Genomic DNA, 23028 nt, shown 5'->3' with positions numbered 1-23028 from the left:
CATTGGATGTCACAAAGAAACTGGATGCAAAAAATAATTTTGATATCATATACAGCAGACTCTTGATTTACCTGGATCATATTAACCGGGACACTTCAAGACTCCAAATTAAAAAATAAAAAAACAACTAGAAATCATATAATTCAAGTAATAACTAGAATAGGTATAAACAGATGTTTTGCAAGTCGTAAATAAGCGACATTATAAGTCATCATTGGGAGATTAATGTACCTATTATCGTGCAACCCCCGATGTCTTCACACCTGCCTCTCAAAAAAGAAAAAAAAAAATCGACAACTCCATGGTGCTGGAAGGTGGATCTGTGAATAACGTCATGTGAAATAAAAAAATACAATTTAAGCTTAATAAAATCAGTTTTATTTTATTCAGTATTTTCATTTACAATCAGCAATAAAGGTTTTTGGTAACTAAAGTAGGATACATAGTTGAAACAATTCAAACTATTAACATTGCGATTGAAGACCAAGTCGATACATGATTGAGCATGCGTAATAGATTTTGTAGGATCAGATGCGAGTTTAAGATCGAATGTTGATTCCACGAAGTCGAGGAATGGAGCATTTTTAGGTTTCTTAATGTCAGTGTTGAAATCACCCACTAAAATTATTGGTATCTTTTGAAAGTTGGATTTCCTTGAAACTTTAGGTATATCTCCAAACTTTGGCATATAAATCGCTAGATTGGATATTAAGAAAACTTTAATCTGCTCCAATGTTGATTTAGGTGAGATGTAGAATGTCACAAGCAAAGTTTTCTGTCCATTTATTTCAACTTCAGCTACACAAATGTCGCCACAATTATCTGTACCAGTCATTTGCCGTAGCGAGTCTGCATCCATGGTAATGAGAATATGTGGCGTACATATTGTCGATTTGACTTTATTGTATATATAGCAACACCACAAGATCACACAGAAGGTCCTTTGAATTGTGTGATACATTTGTATCCACGAACATCAACATTTTCATCATTTTCAAGCCATGTTTCATTTAATGCCAAGATATTCAATTCCATGAGAATTGAATGCCAAGATATTCAATTCCATGAGAATTGGATCAGTCGCAATGTCATCACTATGAAGTTTCAAACTCTGTGTATTCAACAATACCATTCTGAAACTCAACGAAGCAACTTGATCCCAAAATTGTAATGCAGTTGTAGAGAGTGTTTTTGGACGATGGTTATTCAGACGTTTCAATTCAGTTAGAAGATCTTGCATCTTAGGTGCATTACAACGCACCTAAGAGCATGGTAGAATGTTCAGAGCCATTGATGCTTCTAACTGTTGTACAAATTTCTGATGTACAGAGCCATCGATGCTTCTAACTCTTGACAATGCAACATATACCAGTTGCTTTTTGAAACTCTTATCGTAATTGAATACGATTTCTTCCACCCTGAGATTTATGAACCCTCATGGCACAAGCTTCAACCAAAGGAAATTGGATTCTTTGCATTTAAGCATTTTGCTTTTGAAAGATACTGTGGCGGAATGTCTCGTAATTGGGTTCAGCCAGATTTTAATGCGCCATGATACGACAGTATGTGTGGGCGAGATTTGAGACGACTCAGTTCCAACATTCTTGCTTTCAGAATACAACCACAATCTTTTGATTTCTGTTTATTCCATCTCAACGCACTGTAACGTTGCATTCGCTCCGTTGGCCAAACCATCTTCAACATCGATGTTTATAGTGACCGTGTAAGGTTTTTCAGTCGATAGATGCAATACATATGGCAAATCTCAGGTTTCTGCTATGCTCATTTGATGGAGTTTTGTTCGCATACTAGTCAACTGTTGATGACTCTTGTAACCGGTGAAGTGATCATCAGCTGTATAATCGATGGTGGTGCTTCCTTCCAATGCTTGAGTGTTATGTTGAACAACATTGTTGTTACGATGAAACAAACGAACAGCATTTGGTACTTGTTCCATGACAAAGTCTTGTGTTCTAATTTGATTTTCGATTAACTTTTCTTCAACATCTAACGTTTCGCCGTTTCCAATTTTAGTTAATATGCCGGAGAATACGTCACTCTCATCACTTGAACCAGTGGAAAGAAACTGAGAGACTGCCACAAAATTTCACCACTGACGGAATTCTTATGAGGCTTGAATGTTTGCCTTTTTCACAGGCGGCAACTGACGCAAATCTCCGCAAAATATGATATCTAAACCACCAAACTCACGATCTAATTCTCTGGTGATCTCTTGCAATCTGGCTTTGATTGTATGCAAAATGTCAGCTCTGATCATGCTCACTTCATCAATGAATAATGCCTGAACGTTTTAAATGCATTACAATAGAGGTGCAAAGTTTCTTGATCAAGACCACCATGTATTCTCATCATACCCACTTTGAATGACGAATGAACTGTAGTACTATTGATTGCTACGGCCACCTTCCCTGTTGATGCACAGGCGATGAATGCATTGTTAAGCGACCTGAAGTCTTGACATAAGCAATTGTTAGTTTTCACCATAATTTTCAAGGTAAATGAGAGAAGTCTGTGGAATTTGGGCTGCTGTAAGGGGATAAGTATTTTTAATTTTTACCATATTCTTCGTTAATTAACATGTACATTGCGTTTTACAGAGATATTTAATAGGTTTAGTAGCGTTCGTTATCTTCTTACTTTGAATTTAACCAGCGATTTTTGGAAGTTACGACTCCCAGTTTTGGTGCCAATATTGTTGAACTAGCCACCATATTGTAGTCGATAAGAAATCATCATCAGCCATTTTCGATCCACTGCAGGATGAAGGCCTCTCCAGCAACTTTCGAGTTCCTTCTGTTTTGAGCACTGGCCCTACATTTACTACCCAAAAACTCATGAATTTCATCTATCCATCTCCACCTTTGTCTTCCAGGTTTTCTTCTAGCTCCTCTTGGGTACCATTCTGTTATTTTCTTAGTCCATCTGTCATCATGTCTTCGAGCTATGTGTCCTGCCCAAGACCATTTTAGTTCTTTAGTGTTGATAAGAATGTCCTTTACTTGAGTTTGCTGCCTAATCCATGTGTTTCTCTTCTTATCTAACAGTCTGATTCCCAATATAATTCGTTCCATTCTTCGCTGTGTAGTTCTCAGCTTCTCTTCCATTCTTTTGGTGAGTGCCCAAGTTTCACTTCCATAAGTCGTGGTGGGGAGTATACATTGATTCATTATTTTACATTTCAGACAAACTGGGATATTGCTCTTCAGTATATGACTATATTTCCTGAATGCTATCCATCCAAAATTTATTCTTCTCTTGACTTCCAGCCATTTATCATTATTACAGCTAATAACTTGTCCCAGATAAGTATATGACTCCACCTTTTCAATTACTGCTCCTTCAATCATTATTTCCCTTTCTGTGGCATACTTGTTTATCATTACTTTTGTTTTAGCCATTAGCATTAGCATTAGTAGAGGCATTTGATGCAAGAAAACAAGCTTATGCAGCATCAGCCAAAAAAAAAAAGTAACATAAATAAATAAAAAATAACCACTTCCACTTCACCCCTCTGTTCGTTCAAAATACCTGTCCAGCTGAGCCTTAAACTTATTTAGGCTATCAACTTCCACGACAAGGGATGGAAGTCTGTTCCACCTACCAACCACCCGCTGGCTAAAGGCAAATTTCCGCACATCTATCCTACATCTGTCTTTCCTCAATTTGAATTTATGCCCTCTCAGGTGATTATTCTGAGCAAGAGGAAGAATCCCATCAGCATTGAGCATGCTCAAACCATTCAAGGCTTTGTACACCTCTATCAGATCACCTCGCTGGTGCCTAGTTTCCAGACACTGTAATTCGCAAAACTTAAGCCTTTCTTCGTAAGAGCATCCCTTTGTCCCATTCACCAATCTTGTTGCCCTTCTCTGTACTCGTTCCAGCAACTCTACATCCTTCTTGAAATGAGGCCTCCAGGCCTGTATACAGTACTCTACGTGTGGCCTGACCATTGCCTTATACAGGGAATAATCACCTCCTTATCCCTGCTAGAAAAATTCCTATATATCATTGACAATACACCATGAGCTACTCTTGCAGCCCGTCTGCACTGCTCAGAGAACTTCATATCTGCCTGCACAACCACCCCCAGGTCCCTTTCATTCTCTACCACTGTCAGTGTAGTACCACAGAGTTGATACGTTGCTCTGGGGTTGCTGTTTCCCATATGTAGTACTTTACTTTTGTCAATGTTAAACTTCATTTGCCACCTCGAAGGCCATCTGCTCAACCTTTCCAAATCCTGTTGCAGCAGCATAGTGTCAGTAGTGTCCTTGACAACCCTGCCAACCTTCGTATCGTCTGCAAACTTGGACATTAAGCCTGATATACCATCATCAATATCATTTATAAATACAGAAAACAATAAAGGACCCAATACTGAACCCTGAGGGACTCCACTAATAACATTAGTCCACAACGAGCAGTGTCCATTGATTACCACTCTCTGTCTTCTCCCCCTCAACCACCCCTTTATCCACAGCAGCAATTTGCCTACAATGCCACACTGCTCCAATTTGTGCAGCAGTCTTCCATGTGCAACAGTATCAAAAGCCTTTCTAAGATCCAAATATATAATATCAAAGTTATTCCCTGCATCCAGTTCTTTTGTGACTGCATCATAGTATCCAATCAAATTGCTCAGGCAAGACTTCCCCTTAACAAAACCATGCTGTGTCCTAGCTATAACTGAAATCTTGTCTAGATGATCCTGTAGTGCTTCTTTAACCAGTGCCTCCATTAATTTTCCTGGAACAGAAGTTAAACTCACAGGTGTATAATTACTTGTGTCAGCCTTTGATCCTCCTTTGTGAATTGGGGTCACATTTGCACATCTCCAGTCCATGGGTACCTCCCCTGAGTCCAAGGAAGCTCTCATAATTATGGCTAAGGGTTTGCTTACTTCCTTTGCTGCCTCCTTTAATATAACTGGATAGATCCCATCCACCCCGGGTGCCTTTCTTGTGTTTATCTTCAACAATTTCTCCTCCACTTTGCTCTTAGTTATTACAAGATTCTCTAGCTTACTGCTAGAGTTGAATACACCTCTGGCATTCCCCTCGCTGAATAACTCCTCATGTGTGAATGTCGATGCAAAATATTCATTTAGTTTGTTAGCTACCTGAGCAGGGTCATCAATAGTTGACCCATCGATATCAAGTGGACCAATCTGATTCATCCCCTTCCTTCTAGAGTTTACATAAGTAAAGAACTCTTTGCTGTTTTTCTTCGCATCCCTTGCCAAGGATCTCTCGTAATCTGCCTTCGCCTTCCTAACCTCCTTTGTAACTTGGTTACAGATCAACTTGTATCTATCATAGGCGTCTGTGTCACGTGTTAATTTGTATGTATCCCATGCATTTTTCGTCTCTGCCATATGCCTCATTAGTTCATCTGACATCCATTTAGGCCTAAACCTTGAACAATATTTCTTAGTTGGTATGTAAAGCCTAGTAGCTTCCAAGATAAGTTCTTTGAATGCTTCCCATTTTGAATTTGCTGTTGGCAATATCATCAGTTGATCCCACTGTATAGAATTTAAATACTGTCTCAGTCCATTGTAGTCGCCTTTACAAAATACCCCTTCTCTTTAACCCTAATGGTAGTTACCTCTTTGAGTAAATCCCACTTCAGAACACTGTGATCACTGCCACCTAGTGGTTCATTTATGTGCAGATTCTTAATGCATGAAGAATCACTGCTGATAATCAAATCAAGAGTATTACTCCCTCTAGTTGCCTCCCGAACATGCTGATGTAGAAAACAATCATCCAATAAATCCACAAAAGCCTTGCTACTGTGTGAGTGACCAGCCCCCAAATTCCAGTCAATATCTGGGAAATTAAAATCCCCCATTATAAGACTCTCTGATTTACTGGCCCACTCTATTTCTCCGAACAGTTTCTTATTATACTCATCAGAGTCATTAGACCTATAGCACACTCCTACTCTCAATTTTGATCTCCCAATGCTTATGTCACACCAAACTGACTCGACATTGCACTGTCCAGCGATGTCGACTGGCTTCACTTCCTTGGATTTTATGTGTTTTTTAACTAATAGCATAACCCCTCCTCCCTTCCTATCCTGTCTATCCTTTCTGTAGACATTGTACTCCCCAAATTCCAGTTCTGCATTCCTTATATCTGTGAGACACTACGTCTCTGAAATCCCCACAATATCTGCCTTTGATGTTTGAGCAATACCTCAAATTCATCAAATTTATTTACTAAACTCCTAGCATTGGTGTACACGCAAGTATACATGCACCTGTTCTTTTTCTTAGCTACCCTAACACAACCCATGTGTTTACTTGTACCCCAATGATTCCCAGCAGTCTCTGAAATATCATGCATCTTATTTTCCAGGCTGCGGCTCATTCCAATAGAAGCAGTGCAAGAATCACTTTCACCTATGCCAGTGGCTACATATTCATCTTTAGTCCAAAATCCTTACTAACTGTGCATAACTGATTAAGATTTTCCTCTAATTCTTTGGGATCATGGCTTATGACCACAATGTCATCTGCAAATCGTAAATGGTTTAGATACTCTCCGTTCACATTGACTCCTTTCTGCGACCAGTCTAATCTTCTGAAAGCTTCCTCAAGGGCAGCATTAAACAGCTTTGGAGATATTGTGTCTCCTTGTCGAACTCCTTTCTCGATTTTAAATTTGCTACTGTCTTTGTCTAGTCTAATAAAGGAGGTAGCACTCTCATATATTTTCTTCAAAATCATAATATGTGGGGTATCCATGCCTTGTCTTTCCAGTGCCCGAAACATTGCCTTATGCTGTATGGAGTCAAATGCCTTTTCATAATCCACAAATGCCAGGCATAATGGTGTTTTATATTCATTTGCTTTCTCCGTTAGCTGTGATATTACGTGAAGGTGATCCATAGTTGAGAATCCTGTCCTAAAGCCAGCTCGCTCTTTCGGTTGATTCTCATCAAGTATTCTTTCTAATCTGTTAGTAATGACCCTTGTGAACAACTTGTAGATGTGGGATAACAAGCTAATTAGTCTATAATTTCCAATTTCTGATTTATCTCCTTTCTTATGCAGCAAAACTATGATTGCATTATTCCACTGCTTAGGCATCACACCTTTTCTAATGCACTTTGTGAAGAGTCTTGCCAGTTTTTGTGTCATGTCTCTTCCTCCCAATTTTAACAACTCTACAGTAACTTCATCTTCCCCCGGGGCTTTCCGATTCTTCATTTTCTTCAATGCATGTTCTACCTCATCAGGAAGAATATCGGGTATGTCGTATGTGTTGCTACTTTGCAATCCATCTTCCCCACTGCTGGTATCATTCCCTCGCTCCTTGTATAATTCTCTATAGTAGTCTTCTGCTATTTGAATTATGCCTTCTCTGCTGTTTATAAGTACACCATCGCTATTCTTCAGTTTCAGTATCATTTGTCTTTCTGTATTACTGCTCATGGCTGCTGATTTAAATCCTTTGTTTTCCCTTAATGCTTGTTCTACTTTTCTTGTGTTAAATCTTCTTATGTCCTCTCTGAGTCTCTTTCTAATGGCTTTGCATAACTCAGTATACTCAATTTTCTCCCTGTCAGTGTTTTTCTTGCTCTTCATTTGTCGTCTTTGGTTCATCATGACAAGTGTTTCTTGACTAATTTTTTCTTCTTTGGATTTCTGTTTCCCTATAGGTTTCTTGGGCTTTATCACTTTAAAAAAGTTGTAATATTCCTCGTCGATATCTTGGTCCTCAGCAGTCTGCAGAAGCTCATACTTGTTCTTAAGTTCCAGTACATACTGCTTTTTCTCCTCTTCTGTTATCTCAAAGACCTTTGTATTATTTACTCGAGTCAGTTTTTTCCTTTCCTTTCCTACATCTATATCAAGTGTACATCTTACCATTCTGTGATCACTTCCAACATTTACCTTATTCAGGACGGTAACATCATTCACAATATATCTTCTGTTAGTGAGGATGAAGTCGATTTCATTAGTTGTTAATCCATTTGGACTCTTCCATGTCCACTTTCTGTTCACCCTTTTCTTGAAAAAAGCGTTCATTACTGACAGTCCTTGAGATTCTGCAAATTCCACAAGTCTTTCACCTCTTTTATTTCTTTCACCAATTCCAAAATTTCCTATAGTTCCTCTTTCTGTGCTGTTTTGCCTTTTTCCAACCTTAGCATTGAAGTCCCCCATAATAATAGTGTAGTGGGTTTTCTGCTCATCTAGAAGACTCAATTTCGGTGTACATTTCTTCAACCTCTTCATCATCATGGCTTGATGTTGGTGCATAAATCATTATAATCTTTAGCTTGTACCTTTTAGAAATCTTGAGTATTAGTCTTGACACCCTTGGTGATGTACTTTTGAATTCCAAAATGTTGTTTTTAAAATCTTTATGGACCAGAAACCCAACTCCACCTTCACTCCTTTCACTGTTTCCATTGGTGTACAACAGATTTCCACTTGACAAACTTATAAGTGATTCTTTTCTTCTTCTTGTTTCAGCCAAACCGATGATATTCCAATTCACATTTTCTAATTCCTTTTTAAACTCTAATATCCTGTCTTCACCGATGAGTGATCGTACTTTATAACAGGCCAAGTTCAGTTTCCGTGCATGGCAGCCTGGTCATACCCAGAGATTCTTAGCATCCTCTGCTTCCACTCTGATCCTCTCACTGCCGTAAGAGGGAGAGTGAAAACTGCTGGGGACTGAGTGCCATTTGTATTGTTGTGCTGTCATATGCTGGAGGGTTTGGTCTTTTCCTCTTCACGTTGACCAGGTCTCTTGAAGAGAACCACTCTACACGTTCGTTGCCACCTAAGTGACGTAACAGGGCTTACCATCGAGAAGGTGTGCATGAGTGGATTTTAGGGAGGTAGGCCAACCGGACTTCTCCTAAATCTTCTGTAATAGAGAGATATTGGATCCATCAGTGTTTTAGGCTGAGTGTCTGATAACACACAGGATACCTGTTCCCCTCTAAGCCCGATAAGAAATAGGGTAATGTATATTTATCTTATATCTCGAACTGGTAGTGTCAGGTATAAAGTAAAACTAGATAGCAAAATTAATATGAAGCACTGCATTAGGAATCTGTTAGCTTATTATAGTATTATCAATTAATCAAAAATATTATTAATCTTATTAAATTTCATTGTTAATTAAATTGTATTTAAACGGAAATCATGACCCAGACTAGAGCTGAGAGGCAAAGATCACAGACTAGTGAGAGTGCTGTGACTCGGGAGAAACAAAGGGGGCAATTCTCCAATGCATCACAGTCTCAAAAAATGTGCGAAATGTTTGCTGACCTTTCTAAAACAGGACATGATCTAGCCGAGGAGGATGCCTTTATGTGTGCTAGGTGTTTAGAGTGTCAAGAAATTAGTCGCCAACTCAGCATTCTGATGGGCATCTATGAGAGCTTGAGGTGTAGGGTAAATGCCCTCGAAGAAATTAATATGAGGGGCCCATCAAGCTCTCAGTTGCCCTGCCCAGCTCAATGACAGCTCACTCCTCTGCATCAGGCAACAGAGAGGCAATCTCTAAGGCAGAATGCACTTGTCCCAAAGGAACTAGTTATTGTTGGTAACTCTATTGTTAGGGAGACGGTGAATATACTACAAGAAAGATGAGTAGAACAGGACCAGGTTATGTTGTCAGGGGCAAACGTTGTAGAGCAGATATCATCTTTTAAGGGTACAAAAGGTGATATTGTTGTACACATTGGAACTAATGATCATTAAGAGTAAGAGATCTGCAGATTTACTCAACAAGTGCAGGTCAATGTTGAAAAAAAGTTGCGAGTTAAGGTTGAATGTGCAAGTGTCTGCAATTCTGCCCAGACACGATAGGAGGGAGTATATGATGAGAGCCTTATCGATCAATTTGGCCCTGGAGAGATTGTGCAAGGCTCGAGGTGTAGAATTTTTTCAGCCTGGTCTGTGCTTGTTGACAGGAGACTGCTTCTACAGGGATAGGGTACACTTAAATAGAAAGGGTGCAAGAATATTTGCTGATGCTATCAAGGCAGTGTTAGGTGGTTCGGAAAACTGCTAGCAAAAGTGATTCCTACACTGCTTCTATTGTAATGAGCAGCAGTTTAGAGAGCAAGTTTCTGGGGGTTTCAACAGCTGCTGGGAGTCACAGTGGAACAAGTAAATACATGGGTGTTAAGATAACTTAGAGTAGAAACAGGTGCATGTATATTTGTATGTACACCAATGCTAGGAGTATAGTAGTTAAAAAATTTGATGAGCTTGAAGTGCTAGTCAAGACATCAAAGGCAGATATTTTTGGGTTATCAGAGATGTGGTGTCACACGCATATAAGCAGTGCAGAATTGTGATTTGGGGAGTACAATGTGTACAGGAAGGATAGACAGGACAGGAAGGGAGGAGGGGTTATGCTTTTAGTTAAGAAACACATCAAATCTAAGGAAGTGCATCCAATTGACGGTGGACAGTGCAATGTTGAGTCTTTTTGTGTGACATAAGTACTGGGAAAGGAAAAATGAGAGTAGGTGTTGTGTTATAGGCTTAATGAATCTGATGAGAATAATGAGCAATTGTACAGAGAAATAGTGGACCAGTAATTCAGAATGTCTTGTAATGGGGGATTTTAATTTTCCAGATATTGAATGGAACTTGTGGGTTGGTCAAATGCATGCTAGTAAGACTTTTGTGGATTTATTGGAGGATTGTTTTCTGCAGCAACATGTTCGCGGGGCAACCAGAGGGAGTAATATCCTTGATCTGATTATCAGCAGCGATTATTCATGCATCAAGAATTTGCAGCTAAAGGAACCACTTGGTGACAGTGATCACAATGTACTGATGTGGGAATTACTTAAAGATGTAACTACCATCAAGGTTAAAGAGAAGGGCTTTTGCTTTCATAAAGGTGACTACAAGGGTCTCAGACAGTTTTCAAATAATATGGAGCGGGATCAACTGATAATGTTATCAATGATGCATTCTAAATGGGAAGACTTCAGGGACTTAATTTTTGGAGGCTACTAAGCTTTCCATTCCAACTAAGAAATACTGTTCAAGTTTTATTCCTAAATGGATATCAGATGAATTAATGAGGCTTGCGGCAGAGAAGAAAAATGTATGGGATGCATATAAATTATCATGTGACACAGAATCCTATGGCAGATATAAACTAGTCTGTAATCAAGTCACAAAAGAGGTTAGGTAAGCAAAGGTTAGATTATGAGAAATCTTTGCAAAGGATGCAAAGAAAAACAGCCAAGAGTTCTTTACTTATATAAACTCTAGAAGGAAAGTGATGAATCAGATTGGTCCACTTAACATAGATGGTTGACTGTTGATGATCATGCTCAGGTAGCTGAAAAACTGAGCGAATATTTTTCATCTACATTCATATATGAGGAGTTATTCAAGGAGGAGAGTGCCGAGTGCCAGAAGTTTATCAAACTCTAACAGGGAACTAAGTGATTTTGTAATAACTGAGATTAAAGTGGAGGAGAAATTTTTGAAGTTAAACATAAAAAAGCACTGGGGTGTATGGGATCTATCCAGTTATAATGAAGGAGGTAGGAAGGGGAGTAAGCAAACCCTTAGCCATAATTATGAGAGCATCCTTAGAGTCAGGGGAGGTCCCCATGGATTTGGTGTGCAAATATATCACCAATTCACGAAGGGGGTTCAAAGGGTGACAACTAATTATAGACCTGTTATTTTAACTTCTGTTCCGGGGAAATTAATGGAGTCACTGGTTAAAGAGGTGACATAGGATCACCTAGAGAAGACAGCAGCAGCAGTAGATCAGACACAGCATGGGTTTGTTAAGGGGAAGTCTTGTCTGACCAATTTGATTGGATACTACGATGTGATCACAAAGGAACTAGATACCAAAAATAATTTCGATATCATATACTTGGATGGCTAAGGTAAAGAAAGCCAACACGAGAAACGTCAGATAACTTACGCGGAAAATTAGTGTCCTGATACCGGACTCTAGCAGTGCTCACTTCGTAAAGAGACATTAGGTGTTATCGATCTGAAGCCGAAATCGAGAAGGATATATTGATTGACAGGTAGGTGATGAACGGTAAACAGGTAATAGTAGCGATGAATCTTTTTAAGATGGAAGAAATTTGTAAGGAAAATAAAACGTTGATTTTTTGATTAGCATTAGCATTAGTAGAGGCATATGATGCAAGAAAGCAAGCTTATGCAAGCTTTACCCCTGATGGTAGTTACCTCCTTGAGTAAATCCCACTTTAGCACACTGTAATCATTGCCACCTAGGTTCCTGTATCTGCTGATTCTTAATGCATGAAGAATCACTACTGAGAATCAAATCAAGAGTATTGGTCCCTCTAGTTGCCTCCTGAACATGTTGATTTAGAAAACAATCATCCAATAAATCCACAAAAGCCTTGCTAGTGTGTGAGTGACCAACCCACAAATTCCAGTCAATATCTGGGAAATTAAAATCCCCCATTATAAGACTCTCTGATTTACTGGGAGACTCTGATGAAAACTAAATTAATAAAAGTTTCATTCTGTTCATTTTTATGTTCTTCATTATGTTTTTTTCTCGTTATTAAAAGCAGATTTTTGGAGTTCATGAGTGTTTTTACTATACTGTTGATTTAGATTTGGTTATGAAAAAAAGGAAAAGGTTTCTTTATTTTTCTTTATATTTCGTAACCTGACCTTAAAGAAAAAAGGTTAGGTTACCCCCTCCACTTCGCAAGGAGGGGTCGTCTCCATAGCCAGGTGGGCAGGAGCAGCAGTGCGTAGCACATGCTTCTTGATTAGACCGGGTTTCGAGCCTGTGACCACCAAATACGGAGGATGCGGAAAGGTCAGGGAATGACCACCGCATATCCCCGGAGCAATGTGGCCTTAGTTGCTAATGCTCTAAAAACCAAACAACATCGCGAGGAGGGTCAAGCTCCCATGGGATTCAAGTGGAGGTAACCTGACCTTTTTTAACCATTATGGAAAGCGGCCATTAGTGCTTGTGAGTTCTACTAAAGTGATACTAAACCGATGTTATCGTGTGTTGTGTTCACGCACCAATCAGCACATCGTTTGCCACACCTACCTGTCAATCTGTATATTGTTCTTGAGATTGCTCCAAACCAATAACACTTACCATCTGTTTATCGAGCGAGCAGTGCTAGAGTGCCGTATCGGGAAACTAATTTTCTGCGTAAGTCATCCGGCATTTCTTGTTTTTCTCGTGTTCACTTTGTTTACCTTTGCCACTTGGATTTCAGGAAATCTTTTGATACTGTTGCACACGGAAGACTGCTGTACAAATCGGAACGGTGTAGAATTAAGGGCAAGTTACTGCAGTGGATAAAGGGATGGTTCAGATGGCAGAGAGTGGTAATAAATGGAAACTGCTCTCTGTGGACTAATGTTATTAGCGGAGTACTCCGGTGTACGGTGCTGGGCCCATTGTTGTTTTGTGTATTTATCGATGAAGGTATATCAGGCTTAATGTCCAAGTTTGCAGATGATACAAAGGTTGGCAGGGTTGTTAATGGCACTAAAGATAGTATGCTACTGCCACAGGATCCAGAAAAGTTAGGCAGATGGGCTGAGAAGTGGCAACTGAAGTTTAACATTGCAAATGCAAAGTACTGCATATGGGTAGCAGCAACCCAAGAGAAATACCAACTATGTGGTACTACACTCAGGGAGGTGGGGAATGAAAAAGACCTGGGGGTAGTTGTGCAGTCAGACATGAAGTTCTCTGAGCAGTGCAGACAGGCTGCCAGAGCTGGTCATGAAGTTTTGTCAATGATATATACGAATTTTGCTAGCAGAGACAAGGAGGTGATTATCCCTTTGTATAAGGCAATGGTCACGCCACGCCTTGAGTACTGCATAGAGGTCTGGAATTTTAGGAAGGATCTAGAGTTGCTAGAATGAGTACAGAGAAGGGCAACAAGATTGGTGAGAGGAACAAAGGGGTGTGCTTATAAAGAAAGGCTTAAATTCTGCAAGTTGCAGCATCTGGAGACTAGGAGGAACCTGTGAAGTGATCTGATTGAGGTTTATAAGGCATTGAATGGTTTGAACAGGCTCAATGGGATTTTTCCACTTGTTCAGATTATGAACAAGAGGGGAACTGAATTCCATCTATGTTGTGGAAGTTTGATAGCTTAAATAAATTTAATGCTGAATTAGACGAACATTTGGAGTGACTGGACGGATGAAATGGGAAGGGTTTTTTTTTTTTGGCTGATACTGTATAAGCTAGCTTTCTTGCATCATATACCTCAATTAATGCTAATGATCTGGTTATTGGCAGTGAGTCTAAATGCATTAAGCATCAGCAGGTAAAATACCCACTAGGTGGCAGTGATCACATTTTACTAATGTGGAATTTAATTAAAGCCATAACTACTATCAAGGGTAAATGAAATGACTTTTGTTTTCATAAGGGTGACTACAGTGGTCTCAGACAATTTTTAATTCTATGCACTAAGACCAACTGATGATATTATCAACTGAAAATTTTAAATGGGAAGTTAATAGACTTTTCATACCAGTGAAGAAATACTGTTCAGTGCTTAGCCCTAAATGGGTGTCAGATGAACTATTGAGACACATTACAGAGAAGAAAAGTGCATGGGATACATATAGATTATCAAGTGATACAGAATCCTATTGTACATATCAGTTAGTCTGTAAACAAGTCACAAAGGAGATTTGGCAAGGTAAGGGAGATTATGAGAAGTCTTTGGCAAAGATGCCAAGAAAAGAAGCAAAGACAAATGTTTATATTAAAAGAAGGGGTTGAATCACATTGGGCCACTTGATATCAGTGGGTTAACTGTTGATCATCCTGCTCAGGAGCCGACCGGGCTAGCCGAGTGGGTAAAGTACCTGCCCGGCAACCCAAAGGTCGCGGGTTCGATTCCCGCCTCGGGCTTGGATCAAAGTACTGCAAAAACCTTGGGAGGTGCAATATGGCCACAGAAGCCGATGCGCCAACAACTACCAAATCAAAAAAAAAAAAAAAAAAAAAAAAAAAAAATCCTGCTCAGGTTGCTGACAAATTGAATAGGTATTTTCCATCTACACTCCCACATGGGGAATTCTTTAGGGAAGGGTATGCTAGAAGTCACTCACTACACCATCATTATGGGGGACTTCAGTGCTAAGATAAGACAAAACAGCACAGAAATGGAAACTATAGGAAATTTTGAAATTGGCTGAAGACACGAATTTGCAGAATCCTGAGGAATGTCAGTAATGAATATTTTTTTCAAGAAAAGGATGAGCCGAAAGTGGACATGGAAGAGTCCAGATGGATTAACAACTAATGAAATTGACTTAATTCTCACTAAGAAGATATATTGTTCAGGAAGAAACCATCCTGAACAAGGTAAATCTTGGAAGTGATCACAGAATGGTAAGATGCATACTTGATATAGATGTAAGAAAAGAAAGGAAAAAAAACTGACTCCAATAAATAATACGAAGGTCTTTGAGATAACAGAAGAGGGGGGAAAAGCAGTACGTACTGGAACTTAGAAGAAGTTTGAGTTTCTCAGACCTTTCAGGATCAAGATATCAATGAGGAATACAACTTTCTGAAAGTGATAAAGCCCAAGAAACCTATAGGTAAAAAGAAATCTAAAGAGAAAAAACATTATTCAAGAAACGCTTGTCACGATGAACCGAAGATGATAAATGAAGAGCAAACACTGACAAGAATAAAATTGAGTATATTGAGTTATGCAGAGCCATTAGAAAGAGACTCAGAGAGGACATAAGAAGATTTAACACAAGAAAAGTAGAACAAGCATTAAGGCAAAACAAAGGACTTAAATCAGCAGCCATGAGGTAATACAGAAAGACAAATAATGCCGAAACTGAAGAATAGCAATGGTGTACTTATAAATAGCAGAAGACTAATATAAATAATTATATAAAGAGTGAGGAAATGATGGCAGTGGGGAAGATGGATCACTAATTAGCAACACATATGGCATATCCGATAATCTTCCTGATGAAGTAGAACATGCATTGAAGAAAATGGAGGATCAGAAAGCCCCGGGTGAAGATGAAGTTACTGTAGAGTTGTTAAAATTGGGAGGAAGAGACATGACACAGAAACTGGCAAGACTCTTCACAAAATACATGAGGAATAATGCAACCATAATTTTGCTGCATAAGAAAAGAGATAAATCAGAAATTGGAAATTGTAGATCAATTAGCTTGTTGTCCCACATCTACAAGTTATTCACAAGGGTCATTACTAACGGATTGGAAAGAATACTTGATGTGAATCAACCAAAAGAGCAAGCTGGCTTTAGGACAGGATTCTCAACTATGGAACATCATCAAGTAATATCACAGCTAATCGGGCAATCAAATGAATATAAAATCCCGTTATGCCTGGCATTTGTGGATTATGCAAAGGAATTTTACTCCATACAGCATAAGGAAATGTTTTGAGCACTGGAAAGACAAGGCATAGACATCCCATACATTATGATTTTGAAGAAATTATATGAGAATGTTACCTCCTTTATTAGACTAGACAAAGACAGTAGAAAATTTAAAATTGAGAAAAGAGTTTGACAAGGAGACACAATATCTCCGAAGTTGTTTAATGTTGCCCTTGAAGACGCTTTCAGAAGATTGGACTGGTCGCAGAAAGAAGTCAATGTGAATGGAGACTACCTAAACCATTTACGATTTGCAGGTGATAGTGTGATCATACTCCATGATCCCTAAGAATTAGACGAAAATCTTAATCAGTTATGCACAGTTAGTAAGGATTTCAGACTAAAGATGAATATGGCTAAAACAAAAGTAATGATGAACAAGTATGCTACAGGAAGGGATATAATCATTGAAGGAGCAGAAATTGAACAGTTGGATTCATATACTTATCTTGGATAAGTCATTAGCTGTAATAATGATAAATGGCAGAAGTCAAGAGAAGAATAAATTTTGGATGGATAGTATTCAGGACACATAGTCACATACTGAGGAGCAATATCCCAATTTGTCTTAAATGTAAAATAATGAACTAATGTTCATTATTGTGGTGGAGTATTCCCCACTATGACTTATGGAAGTGAAACTTGAGCACTCACCAAAAGAATGGAAGAGAAGCTGAAAACTACGCAGTGAATAATGGTATGAATTATATTAGGAATCAGACTGTTGGACAAGAAGAGAAACACATGGATCAGGCAGCATACTCAAGTAAAGGTTAGTCTTATCAAAATTAAAGAACTTAAATGGACTTGGGCAGGACACATAGCCCGAAGACATAATGGCAAATGGACTAAGAAAATATGTTTTGTTTCACCAGGGCAATGCACCTGTTTCACATCAGCTGTTCTTATGGCTGTCTACAATTCATCAGGCTGGCTATGAATTATAGCTCCACCCACCACACTCACTAGATCTAGTCCTATCCCATTTCCACCTATTCTTGAAACTAAACACCAGTTTGTCTGTATGGAAATTTAGGTTGGATGTTGAGTGGATAGTTGCCACACTTCTTTTTTTAGGACCTTCAAGAAAGGGACTACAAAACTGAGTTCATAAATCTGTGGCATCACTGGAAAAAAGTGCATTAAGTTGCTAGGAAACTAAAATTATGTTTAAAAATGGTAGAAAGTCAACATCAGATAATAATTACTTCTACACTGGGCTAGAAAATTATCAAACAACTCTCCTTAATCAGTTTTTTCACTATTTGAAATTACATTTCAAATAATGTGTCATTTTATGGATGAATTGTTTTGAAATTTGTCCAGTATGTACTGCCATCTTTTATCTGTATTTCCAACTAATATTAAACATATTTTATAGTTGGTTGCAAGAAAATTAGCTTTGGAAGTTGGAGGAGGATAGTGCATGCACGTATACATATACAATTAGTTGTTCTCTGATTACAAAAATGGAAATTGAAGAAATTATCCGAATTCTAATCAAGCAGTTGATATATATGTATATATTTCGTATGATGTGATCAATACACGAAGGAACCAGTTTTTTCTTGCTTCCTTCGTGTATCGTGGCCGGGATATCCAACCAACCGGTTGGTTCGGCACCATCGTGATATCCAGCCCGAGGCGGGAATCGAACCCGCGACCTTTGGGTTGCTAGGCAGGCACTTTACCTACCCGGCTAGCCCAGTCGGCAAGCAGTTGATGAAATCAAATTAAGTAATGCATAAATTGATGTAGAGGATGTTGCTCGCTCAAAAAAAGAGTAACAAGTTTGTTTTTTAATAATTTTTTTTATGAATTAAAAAAAAATTTTATAATTTTTTTTGACATTCTGGTTTTAATTTTTGACAATCTTACTCTCATGCTGGAAATCAAATCAAGAAGGAATTAATATTTAATAGAATTTATGTATAAAGTTTTCACTTTTTCCAAAACTTCAAAATTTCATGAAGAGCTCCACACAGCCTGCCACTATTGAAACTTCATTCTTCTGTGGGACTCACTCACATGTAGCAAACTTGCTCACAAAAGGGTTAAACTGTTAGATGGTTATTTATTATTTGATCAAACCTCAATTTATTGGGCTATGTGGAGGTTAAGGCCTGTTGCTAAATTTGATTGTCTATTACATTCAAAAGAAATAAATGTAGTATTTATTTGAAGTTGCCAGAATGTTATGAAAAATGTTAAATGTTGTGATATTAGTAATAATGCCGATTGGACTAGCCAGGTGGGTAAAGTGCCTGCCTGGCAACCCAAAGATTGCGGGTTCGAATCCCGCCTAGGGTTTGGATCAGAGTAAAATGCAAAAACTTTGGGAGGTGCATTATGGCCACAGAAGCCGATGCCCCAACAACTAACCAAAAAAAAAAAAAAAAAAAAGTAATATATTTTGCTCTCATACCATTACAGTGTTCTCCCCAGAAAATTTTGCCAGCCGGGTAGGGAAGTGTAATTCTGATTTAGCAATATTATAAAATTTTCTGTTATTTATAAATGTGACTTAAGCGATCCACAGCAAAAATTAATTGCATAATTTAACGTTATATGCTCCTGTCGCATTGAACTCGATCGCATAGTATTTTCAAATTAATATTGATCAAGATCAGTGAGCAGTACCATAAGGTACCACGATAATTGCTTAAATTTTAGCCGGGCAGTCAGTTAAATTCACCAGGTGGTATGCCCATTCGATATATCCTGGGGAGAACAGACTAAACTAAGAGTATAATCCCTCAACCTCCCCTGTCCTGTCTGTCCTATTGTATTTATAATGCTCCTAACATCAGTGTACACGCAAATATACATGTACATTCAGGGAATGCTACTAGGCATGGAAGCTACTAGGCTTTTCATACCAACTATGAAATAGTGTTTAAGCTTTAGGCCTAAATGGATGTCGAATGAAATAATGAGACTCGTGGCAGAGAAGAAAAATGTATGGGATCAATATAAATTATCAGATGACACAGAGGCCTAGTGTAGATATAACCTTATCATTTATCAAGTTATAATATAACCTATCTGTTATCAAATCACACAGGAGGTTAGGCAAGCAAACGCATATTGCAAGAAACCTTAGTGAAGGATGCAAAGAAAAACAGCAAAGACTTCTTTACTTGTGTAAACTCTACAAGTAAGGGGAAGAATCAGATTGGTCCACTTGATATTGATGATTGACTGTTGATGCTACTCAGGTTGCTGACAAACTGAATGAGTATTTTGCATCTACATTCACACATGAGGAAGTCTGTAGGGAAGTGGAGGCCAGAAGCTTATCAATCTCTTGCAGGGAGCTAAATGATTTTGTAATAACTGAGAGCAAAGTAGAGGAGAAATTGTTGAAATTGAATACAAAAAAGAAGGGCACCCGGGGTCGATAGGATCTATCCAGTTATATTAAAGGAACAAGCAAAGGAAGTAAGTAAACCCTTAACCATAATTATGAAAGCTTCCTTGGACTCAGGAGAGGTCCCCACGGACTGGAGATGTGCAAATGTGTCCCCAATTCACAAAATGGGATCAGAGGGTTACACGAGTAATTATAGACCTGTTAGTTTAACTTGTGTTCCAGGGAAAATAATGGAGGGAAAATAATGGTTAAAGAAGCACTGCAGAATCATCTAGATAAGACTGCAGTTGTATTTCAGACACAGCATGGATTTGTTAAGGGGAAGTCTTGTCTGACAAATCTGATTGGATACTGTGATGGGGTCACAAAGCAACTGGATGCAAAAAATATATGATATCAAAATAATTTTGATATCATATATTTGGATTTTAGGAAAGCTTGCGATACTGTTACACATGGAAGACTGCTGTACAAATTGGACTAGTATGGCATTAAGGGCAAGTTGCTACAAAGAAAAAAATGATGGTTGAGTGGGAGAAGACAGAGAGTGGTAATCAATGGAACCTGCCCTTCATGGAATAATGTTATTAGTGGAGACCCCCAGGGTTCGGTGTTGGGCTCAGTGTTATTTTCTGTATTTATCAATGATATTGATGAAGGTATATCAGGTTTAATGTCTACATTTGCAGACGATACGAAGGTTGGCAACGTTGTTAATGACAGTAATGATAGTATACTACTGCAACAGGATCTAGAAAAGTTGAGCACATGGGCTGAGAGGTGGCAACTGAAGTTTAACCTTGACAAATGTAAAGTACTGCATATGGATAGCAGTAACCTCAGAGTAATGTACCAACTGTGTGGTACTACACTCATTGTAATAGAGAAAAAAAGGACCTGGGGTATGCAGTCAGATATGAGGTTTTTTGGCAGTGCAGACAGCTCATGGTGTCTTGTCAGTGATATACAGAAATTTGGTAGAAGGGATAAGGAGGTGATTGTCCCCTTGTATAATGCAATGGTCAGGCCTCACCTTCGGTACTGCATACAGGTCTGGAGGCCTCATTTTAGGAAGGATGTAGAGCTGTTGGAACAAGTAGAGAGGAGGACAATGAGATTGGTGAATGGAACAAAGGGTTACTGTTACCAAGAAAGACTTGAGTTCTGCAAATTTCAGCATCTGGAGACTAGGCATCTGTGAGATGATCTAATTGAGGTGTATAAGGCCTTGAATGATTTGAGCAAGGTCAATGCTGATGGTATTCATCCTTTTGCTCAGATTGCTCACCTGAGGGGACATAAATTCAAATTGAGGAAAGATAATTGTAGAATAGATGTGCAGAAATTTGCCTTTAGTCAGGAGGTGGTTGATAGTTGGAACAAACTTCCATTTGCAATGGAGGTTGAAAATTTAAATAATTTCAAGGCAGAACCAGACAAGCATTTGGAGTGAATGGATGGGTGAAATGGGAAGGTTTTTTTTTTTGTGTGATGCTATATAAGCTTGCTTCCTTGCATCATATGCCTCTACTGATGCTAATGCTAACTTCTGCTAACTTCATTCAGCAAGCTGATGGAAGGTGAAGTAAGGAAAATCCTGTCTTCCTATCACTCTGCTTTATTGTGAAGATATTTTAAAACATGACAAATACCAATAGCGTGATGAAATTACGTCGCCATGAATTACACCTATATGAACAAAAACCCAGTTTAGTGAATGCTGTCCATTAAATTAAAGATCTGTTAAAGCAAGCATTTGCTGTGCAGTAATCCGATGTTTAGTGTATTCAACTTTGATAAGAAATTATTAATCTGCTTTTGAGGTTTTTTTTTGTTTTTTTTCCCAAAGGTGTCCTGAAAAACAAAGTTGTGTGGATCACAGGTGCTTCTAGTGGTATTGGAGAGGCCTTGGCTTATAATTTGGCATCATGTGGAGCAAAACTGGTTCTTTCAGGAACTGAGGAAGATGCATTACAGAATGTAAAAGAACAGTGTCTTTGTAAGTATATGCTTTTTTATATCTATATTATATAAGTGATTTCAATAATCTATTTGAATTACATGTATTTGTTAAAGTGAATATACACTACTCTCCATGAAATATCTGGATATACTTGTATTCGTGACAGTTGGATTAGGTGCATTTCTTTTTCACATAATATTTAAGTTGCTTCCCTGGTCCATTTGCTACTGCTAATACTATAAGGAAAGGCATATAAGCCACTCAAATTAGTTCTCATTAGTGCATATGGAGTTCAGTGACTTATTTTGATAGGTTTGTTATTGTCAGATATTACACTGCTGGCTTGTTGATTCATGCAATTCTTGACGTCCTACACCATCCAAAGTTGACTGTTGGTGATATCTCAAGAAATGGAAGCGGGGGTGTACTGCTGCTGCTGCCCAAATGCACAAGAAGGCCATAGAAGTTCATTCCATATAATCAGTGACTACTCAAAAGAGTAATGTGACGGTATTTTCAGACATCCATACAAAACATCAACCAGGAATTCAAGACATTGGCAGAGTTGAGTTAAGTATGAACCCACTATGGACAGAGCTCCATAGTATGTTTTCATTGGAGAGCAGCAGCATATAAACCAAATGTTACTGACTGTACATTGGTCCATAGAGCATTGAAAACTTCTCTGTAGAGTGATTAATCCCAATAAAATTTCCAATTCAGGTCAATTGGGTTGGTGCTAATTTGAAGAATTTTTGCTGTTGGAATGCATATTGCCAACAATGAAGTTCGGAGGAGGAGTGGTTATGGTAAGAGATTTTTCGTCTCACAGACTAATAAGAATTTTTTGGATTTATTGAGTTACTGTTTTCTACAACAGTATGTTGGAAAGAGAGACAACAAGAGGAAGTTATCAGCAGTGATTCTTTGTACCTTAAGAATCTGCAGGTAAAAGATCCACTGAGTGACAGTGATTACAGTGTACTAATGTGGAATTTAATTAGACATAACTACAGTCAAAGGTAAAGGATTTTACTTTCTTTAGGGTGACTACTGGGGTTTCGGACAGTTTTGAAATACTGTGCAGCGGGACCAACTAATGATGTTCTCAAGAGCAATTTCTAAATAGAAAGTATTCAGAGAAGTAATCAAAGAAGCTACTAGGCTTTTCATATCAACGAAGAAATACTGTTTAGGGCTTAAACCTAAATGGGATGCATATCAATTA

At 38.4% G+C, this 23028-nt stretch overlaps 2 protein-coding genes across 3 annotated transcripts in view; one reads left to right on the top strand and one right to left on the bottom strand.

Annotated features, from left to right (window-relative positions):
* Arv1 (ACAT-related protein required for viability 1) overlaps positions 1-23028 on the bottom strand; it is a 494559-nt gene that overhangs the window by 324412 nt on the left and 147119 nt on the right. The gene's annotated exons all lie outside the window — the stretch shown is intronic.
* LOC150084826 (dehydrogenase/reductase SDR family member 7-like) overlaps positions 1-23028 on the top strand; it is a 154085-nt gene that overhangs the window by 12863 nt on the left and 118194 nt on the right. For both annotated transcript variants that reach the window (XM_090375571.1, XM_090375570.1), the window contains exon 2: positions 21687-21836. In XM_090375571.1, the coding sequence (XP_090231697.1) occupies positions 21687-21836 (150 nt within the window). The remainder of the gene's footprint in view (positions 1-21686; positions 21837-23028) is intronic.

This window comes from Mastigoproctus giganteus, chromosome 6, assembly GCF_048544385.1.
Source record: "Mastigoproctus giganteus isolate SK-2022 chromosome 6, ASM4854438v1, whole genome shotgun sequence".
NCBI classification, from domain to species: domain Eukaryota; kingdom Metazoa; phylum Arthropoda; class Arachnida; order Uropygi; family Thelyphonidae; genus Mastigoproctus; species Mastigoproctus giganteus.
Note: the sequence above shows the minus strand (reverse complement) of the source record. Positions and strands in the feature narration are given on the sequence as shown.